Source organism: Benincasa hispida, chromosome 8 (assembly GCF_027475165.1).
Source record: "Benincasa hispida cultivar pf3 chromosome 8, pf3_genome.v1.1, whole genome shotgun sequence".
NCBI lineage: Eukaryota > Viridiplantae > Streptophyta > Magnoliopsida > Cucurbitales > Cucurbitaceae > Benincasa > Benincasa hispida.
This window is the reverse complement of record NC_143485.1, coordinates 8,200,649-8,209,135: the sequence shown is the minus strand read 5'-3', so window position 1 is coordinate 8,209,135 and position 8,487 is coordinate 8,200,649. Positions and strand designations below refer to the sequence as shown.

Genomic DNA, 8,487 nt, shown 5'->3' with positions numbered 1-8,487 from the left:
AGTTTAATTAATAAATAAATATAAATATATTACTTAAACTTAATAAATTTCAATAATTAATATAATCATTTTTTATTATTTTAATATAAATTATCAATGTAATCTATTTTTAACTATTTTAATATAAAATTGAATTGTATACCATATCTTGAGATTGGAAAGAATAAAAAAAAGGCAATCGATGTTTTATTCCAAATAAGATGGATACAATAATTGAATTATAAAATTTTTTTTTTTTAAAAAAATGTTCATACAGACATTATTATAGAATACGATAACTTAACCAGATAGCATAGACATAACAACTCTACACACCCAAACACAGATATATGAACTCAAACATAACAATTCTATACACCCAAATACAGACATGAACTCAAACATAACAACTCTATACACCCAAACACTGACATGAACTCAAACATAAAAACTCTACACATCCAAACACAGACATCAGAACTCCCCAAACATCAATATTCTCCAGATATCAGAACTCTCTATATCCTATATCATCTCAACGTCCCAAACAGCCCCTTAAAGTTGGTGGAGTTAAGTTACTTTTGAAGTTGGTTTAAACAAGCACTTCATCTAGAAAATGAATATGAAACCTGCAAGGAGACAATCTACTGAGAGACTTTACATTCCCATTCCCATCCCTAGAATAGTATGAAGTGCTTGTTTAAACCATTCTCACAATACTTGGTTAGATAGTCGAAAGTCATTTTCAAAAAATTAAAATAAATTTAAAAAAAACATACACACACACTTGAAGGAAATATATTATTCATCATCAGTGTAAGCAGGCTTCATACTCTTATTCGGACTTCTAATAGAAAATCAAAATCCTTGCACATTTGAATTTGGTAAAAAACAAGAGTTTATTCTGCACAACGTTAGTTTATGAGATGATGAAAAAGGCAGATGATACAGTTTTAAGTTTCGAGTTTCGTCTCTTGCTTCTATATATTGGAACGGCCAACTCGAACTTGAACCCTATGCCATGAGGTGTTGAGTATACCTCTTAAGTTCCATATCTCTTCCACTGTTTCTGGTTGCACATTTGCTGATGAGTCAACCTGCATTTCATTTAGGAATTCAACTCAAAAGCTTTGCACACTTGTAAACAAACTTAGATACAGCAGCCCAACAACCAATCACCCTTTTTTTTAAATCAAAGAGACTTGTAGCTTTTGCACTAGTTGAGATTTCTAGGCATCAACATGAGAGACTTACAGCTTTAGCAACAATTTCGGTGTTTTGTAGGACATCGAGCGTGACCTCAAAAAACACCCATGCCCACTTGTCACTGCTTGGACTATCAGCAACGTATGGGACTCCGGTCTTCTGATATCTGGAGGCTTCAATCCAGTTTTTTCCCCCATCAACAGATATGTCTACTCTCTCTATTCCCCGACCACCTCCCGACACTGCATAACCATTAACTGTAACCTGACATTCATTTGATAATAACAATCATATTTGCTCATTTAAAGTAGCTATACAGGGCTATCACCAGTATACCAGCAGCAGAGAAATTAAGTTCGAGTAAGAGGAATTTTTTTTCATTAAATAATGCAAAAGAGAGTAGATTAAAGCTAGATTATAAATATGCAAGTAGAACAATATCTGCAGGAATTTCTGATTTACATGACCCGAATTTATGACTTAACCTGGACAAAGAATGGCAGAGGATTGGAGGCTCTTAGATCTGTAATAGGAAATACTTTGCATAGATGATCATCCGCATTTGAAATTTTTTTTTTCACACATTGAAATTACATAAACGAACTAACCTTTCCAAGCTTTATATGATCTACATCCTCCAAAGAACATATGACACACTGCAGTTCAGCAAGTTCAACAGCACTAGATTAGTCAAGTGAATTTGGACAGTGCCACAACAGAGAATCAACCCCCACCATGCCAAAAAAAAAAAAAAAAAAAAAAGAAAAAAAAGGTGTACGTTCAAAGTAAATAATGAGAAGGGTCGCTTTTTATGACTTACTAGGGTGTGCTAGATCTAATGGATTTTGTGGGGTGAGTGGAATAGTAGGGTGTTTAGGGAAGTGGAAAGGGACCCTTGAGAGGTTTGGTCCCTCGTTCACTTTCATGTTTTTACGTGGACTTCGATTTCAAAAACCTTTTGAAACTATTATGTAGGTGCTCTTTCACATAGTTGGAGTCCCTTTTCGTAAAGGGAGCTCCTTTCTTTTGTGGGCTTGTTTTTTTGTTTGTCCGTGTATTCTTTCATTTTTTTTTTTTTTTCCTCAATGAAAGTTGTTTTCATAATTAAAAAAAGAAGAAAGAAATGAAGTAAATGATGAGGGAGAACTGTTGTCTAACTTCCCTGATCAATGCAAAAATCGAGGAAAAAAGCACAATCGAGCAGAAGTATTATAGTACAAACCTGAACTGGAAAATCCATTTGAGGCCTCCTGGTCGACCAATCAATATTATCCCAATTTACGGAAGGAGGAAACATTTTGTAGTCTTTTTGCATAAAGAAACCCTGCAAGAAAATGCCATGAACTCAATTAAAAAGGAAGGCAACTTCTGGAGGAAAAGAACCAAGTTTTATTTCACATTTCCAACCTGGCATTCCTCTGCAATGATGTTAATGGAATCTAGCCATTTAACAGAGCGAGCACCAATAACACCAGGGACAAACCACACGCAATGGATACCCATGATCCCTGTTAAGAGTCTTTTGTGAAAGAATAAATAACATTTAAGTATAGTAGAGCAGCTCAATAAGAAACGTAACAGCATAATGTTGAGAAGTTAAACTTCTCCCTCCCCTTCAACACATATAAATAACAATGAAATCATTACTCAATATCAAACACATATATAAATAACAATGAAATAATTACTCAACATCAAAAGGAATACTAGTAGGAAAGAATCCAACAAGCATTAAGAAAAATTACAATAACAAACAAAAAAAGGAAATTAATTAAGGCAACCCATTTAATCAAATCGAGTTCATTTGTTGTTGTGTAATCATATATTCGATATATTGTCCATTAAGTAGGAGAGACGAGGAGTTTAATGTGGCAGGTATTTCAATATGTAAGAAATGTACTTTTTTTTTTGGTAAAATCAATATGTAAGAATGTACTTCTAACTGACTAACACCTTTAAAACGGCATAACTTACTTCTCCATTCATTTCGTAAGCAAGAAGAACATCTGCTTCAGGATTTGAAGCTTGGCTCAGTGGAATTGATCCCTTGTATGGACCTCCCTTTTCTTCCTGCATTTGATAACCAAAAGAAATCAAAATCATTCCTCCCTATCTACACATAATTCCTTCAAACTAAAGGAATAACTTTCAATAACATTAGTCATATCTTCATCAAGGAAATTTTTTTGCTCATATTCCTTGGAAAAGAGCATCTAAGTGGGCCAACGTTGTACCTTGCATCTATCAATGCTCACAAACTCAACATGTTTTCCACCTTTTTGTGTACTATAGCTGCACTTAGGTATTCCAACAAGTTCAAGAACATCAGCCAATTTAGCACCACCCCAAACAGCTGTAAGGTTCAAAACAATTTTTTCTTAAGGATGAACTTAAACTAACATATCTAGAACATTAGCTGATTCATGTCAGATACCATTTCCCAGAGCAGAAACATCCCAGCCGACTCCCTTTACTGTTTTCGTTTTGCTCATCGCTGTCCTTCTATTACCTGCACACTATGTCCATGCATGCCAAATGGTGTCAAATTATATAATCAAGCACGGCATAATGGGAATTACTCATAAACCTCGTAGAATTCAGGTCGCATATTGCAACCATCTGGCAAAGAAGAATACTTGCAACTAATGCCTAGAAATAAGAATACCTGTAAAGTGGCAGTGACATTGTACTTGGGAAGCATCCTGTTACATTATAACAATCTTAGCTGCTTTCCAAAGCATACTACGATACAAAGTTTCACTTAATTGGTATCTCCGTAAAGAAAAGGAAATCCTCCTTTAAATCCAAAGTACTACAGCTCACCTGATATCTTTCATGAACAGCTCTTTTGGGTTCTCTATTAGGCCATTTATAGAAACAGAATATCTACATTATAAAAGAAAAGGTTTTGTAGTAATTGAATTGAAAATGGAAGCAAAAAGATACAAAAAAACAAAAAAAAAAAAAAAAAGAGAGAGAGAGGAGGAAGAAGGAAACCTTTCAATATCATCCACTAATGGAATAGGGCCATGATTTCTTTTATAAAAAAAATCTACAGGGGTGACATAAGATGAAATCAGGGCAGAGCGCGGTGGCTCTGCATTGAAGGGCTCCTGAGGCAGAGATATCAGGGAAGAAGATCAGCACAAATATTCATTATACATATAATCGCTTCCCGCTTAGTTTAATTCATTCTAGATACCGAGGAAAGGCAACCAAAGTATAAAATAGCATAATTTAATACCAAATATTTCATGTTTTAGCACATATGATGGATAAATTTATCTATCACTAAAGCACCATTAAATAATCATTTGGTTTTTCAGTTTTATTTTTTTAAAAAAAAATTAAGTCTACAAACAACCTTCCCACCTCTAAATTTCTTAACTTATTATCTTCTTTTACCCAAACAACCTTCCCACCTCTAAATTTCTTAACTTATTATCTTCTTTTACCCAAACAACCTTCCCACCTCTAAATTTCTTAACTTATTATCTTCTTTTACTCATATTTTAAAGAAACAAAGCAACATTTGAAAAACTACAAAATAGGTAGTTTTTTAAAAATTTATTTTTGTTTTTAGAATTTAGCTAAGAATTCAACTATTTGTACTCAAGAAAGATGCAAATCAGGGTAATTACACTTCATTTTCAAAAACCAAAGATAAAAAATGAAATGATACCAAATGGGCTACGTTTTTAATACTTATTAGACACAAACATGAAACTCCTTGAACTAAACTTGTAATTCAACACCTAGTGGAGGTTCAACAAGCACAATCCACCATCAATATACAACCAAAACAATAAGAAGGCAGATTTTACAGAGAAATGAAAAAAAAAAAAAAAAAACCATAGAATGTATCATTAGAAAGTAGGGTTTTCAACAAAATTAGCCACCAAAACGAAATGAAAAACCCCAGAGCAAATCAAATATTGATACTAGAAGAAAAAGATAGGGATTCCAGGAAAAAGCTTGCCTTGGCGTTGATTCGGAGACATGGGTGACGAAGTGGTTCTTGTGAGTAATCTGTGGGTGCAATCAATCCAGGCATTTTCTCACTCGCAGAAGAGAAAAATTGTTCTCGGAAGATGGATGGCCACCGAATTTCTGAGCACGACGAGATGTCTCAATTCAACGGGTGATCTTAATTTTGGTCACAGCCAAGTGAACCCAACTAACGGAGAGGCTGAACCTGTGATTGTTTAAATCGTCACAGGCGAGTGATGAATTGACAATGAGAAACATACGTGGAAAGTATCGATGCCCATTGTTTCACATTCTTTTGTCTTTTATGGCTCATCTTAATTAATTAATAATGTAATTACTCAAATAAAAGTTTTCAATTTACTTAATAGTCATCATGCCCTTTCCAAAGTTTGATGCAGGTGTTCGACATGAAAAGATTCAAATGTTTGATGTCTATGATAATCAAAATATATATATATATATATGTATATTAACTAATTGAATTATGGTCATGTTTATGCATCAATAATAGTCATTCTTCACGTATTCCTCTCCGAAGATCACGAACTCTTCCTCCACGAATACTTCCTTTCTCGACACAGCAAGAACACAAATTCTCTTGCACACCACCACCAAAACTTTCCTTGTTATTCTCAAGGTAAGTAATCAAGACAGAGTTGTGGGCTCGTTTAAGAATTTTAGTGAGGGAGAATTTGTTGTTGTTAAGAGAGTTCTTGGGAGAGGAAGAGGAATTACAGAGAAAACACAATGTTCAATATTGCCCTTTGAAAAAACCTCCTGTAGTGTTATGTGAAAGAGAGGGAGGGAGGAGTTATAACTCCTCCACTAATACAATATCCATTAATTTAATTTAAAAAGTTACACTAAAACTAATTTTAATGTAAAGAACTTTATATTCAATCAAAACTTTATATTATATAATATATAATATATTCATCACAAGTTTGGATCATATTCAAATTATATTTTCTCACATAACTTATAGTTTTAATATGAATCATATTCATAAGTCTATGAGTTTAATATGAATCTCATTCATATAATTAATATTTGAATCATATTCAAATATTTATTTCTCTCATCAACTTTATATTATAATGTATCTATATATATTATATTAATTGCATATCGTATGATTAATTCCATTTTGATTAATTTGAATAACTCAAAATAATCCAAAAATTAATTTGTTCTTATTTAATCTTTATTGAGCTAACAAGGGGACCTTATGGATCTACATATTAGAAGCTTCAATGATATGAGATTAATTAATTAAACTCTTTAATTAAATTAATCAACATTCATTGACTGTCGGTCAATCCACTAAAGACCAAAAGTTGCACTCTTCACACTGTAGATATATTTTTTTATCCAGGGAGATAACCATGATGCGGCGAAATGGAAGCGTCAGCATTGAAGTCCAACGCTTGGTTGTGCACGTGCTTAGCTCCATGTCTGTCAATTGTCACAGAATTGCAATGCTCTAAAGAAGCGTTGCAATGCTGATGCTTCTGCCTTCAAGCGTTGGAGGGAAGTGTTAGGATGCGTTGGGACACTAGCGGTGATGCAACTCGGAGCGTCGCGATGCTAGGAATGGCGTTGCAACGTTGCGTCGCGATGCTAGGAATGCGTTGGGACACTCGCTATTCGATGCTCGAAAGCTCGATACTCGATCCTTGTTCACTCGGTAGCGTTTTCTTGATTACTCGACAACCTTTTACTCAATGGTACTCGATGATGATTGATGGCTGATCATACTCGGTGGAACTTGATGACATTTTGGTCTTTTCTACTCTTTTGAAGCCCCAATGTTCAAATTAACTCTAAATTGCTTCAAATTAACCTCATTATTCATCAAATGATTAACTCTACCTCTTGGTTGCTCGATACCTACAAAATAGGAAAATAAACACGTAAAATCCACAAATGTGCTCGAATTAAGCTAGGAATAATAGCTCTATTTTAGAACTAACAAACATCCCCAACTTAATTCTTGCTCGTCCCGAGCAAGGTAGAAATACACAATCAAGTATAAAATAACTAAAAACATGTTAGCTTAATTCGCAAATTTGTTACTCATGTCTCAACAGTCAGTTAGAATGAAATTTGTACTCAAGAATGAAATTCAGCTATGATCAATCAATGAAGCACAAGTTTAAGAATGATTCTCAATCTATTCATGAATGAGTGAGCCTAGAGTCTTGCTAGTTAAGCTTGCACAGCCCATAAAAGTTTTTAAGGTCTTCATTCTACACTGGCTCGATTATCAACCTCGGACATACCAACTTGCAAAAAAGAGAGCAACACTAAGACAAGAGTGCCTAAATTCACACATACAAAACATAAAGGGCATTTCTTTTACCTAGGGGGCTAGCTTTCACACCCCACTGCTGGGAACCTATCACTCTTTTCTCGTGTGCCCTAACTAGACACAGTAGAGGTAGTTATTTTCACCTCTATCTATGCACACACACACTATTTTTTTTTTGCAGGTATGTCGACTAATACCTCTTTTTTTTCCTATTTTTTTCAGAACTGCAAGTAAATCGCTTTTCTTTATTTTGTCTTCTTTCTTTTTTTTCCTTTTTTTTTTTATTCACAGTAGGCCTTATTTTATCCACTTTGTTTAGTTTTGCTCTAAAACAAGCATAGTTACTCCTAAGTCAAAGGTGGACCTTGCGGGGTGACAACAGAAGTACAAACCAAATAACCTAATTCTAAGCATGCAAGACTTTAATTTTGCAAAACAATGACTTAAGATGCAAGTGACAAGAATTTTGTTTTTAAAAATAGGCTAAAATCATGATCATGCTGTCCTAATGTTCTTTCATGAAAATTTTATTACAGGAAGAGTGTGTCATAGAATATCATGATAAAAACAGAGCAAATAGCAAGTCAGGCAATCAAAGTACATAACATACTACCCGATGGGTACCCCACCCTCAACTTAAAAATATATATTATCCGCAATGTGTCTCACGTATAGCTCAAAAAAGAATAAGGGAACAGAAAACCTCCCTAATGTCGGACATGGGATGGTGGTGGTCAGGCTCGCTTCTTAGAAAGATGCTCTCCTCTCCTAAGTCGTCCCTACAAAACAAAAACAAAAAGAAACCTAATTTAGAAAACAAATAAAGAAAGCAGTAAAAAATTTTCACTTGGCTCCCTCCAGGAAGGGCAAATTTTTAACATCGATTGCTCGACATGACCTATCCCCTGTCAAAGTACAAAGAAATTCTCATATTTCTCTGGTCCCTTCTTGGATGAGTCGATATAGCTCGATAAGGCTATAAGGCTCTTCATCTTTTGAAG

At 34.3% G+C, this 8,487-nt stretch overlaps 1 protein-coding gene across 1 annotated transcript; it reads right to left on the bottom strand.

Moving 5' to 3' along the window:
• Positions 1-766: 766 nt before the first annotated feature.
• LOC120083774 (sulfite oxidase-like) lies at positions 767-5,454 on the bottom strand. The gene is given in 13 exon segments (XM_039039640.2): positions 767-1,076; positions 1,234-1,449; positions 1,794-1,841; positions 2,408-2,509; positions 2,593-2,664; positions 2,666-2,704; positions 3,160-3,255; positions 3,420-3,538; positions 3,620-3,701; positions 3,851-3,887; positions 4,009-4,071; positions 4,183-4,298; positions 5,165-5,454. Coding segments are annotated over 13 exon segments (1,182 nt in total). The 5' UTR covers positions 5,240-5,454; the 3' UTR covers positions 767-959.
• Positions 5,455-8,487: the final 3,033 nt, after the last annotated feature.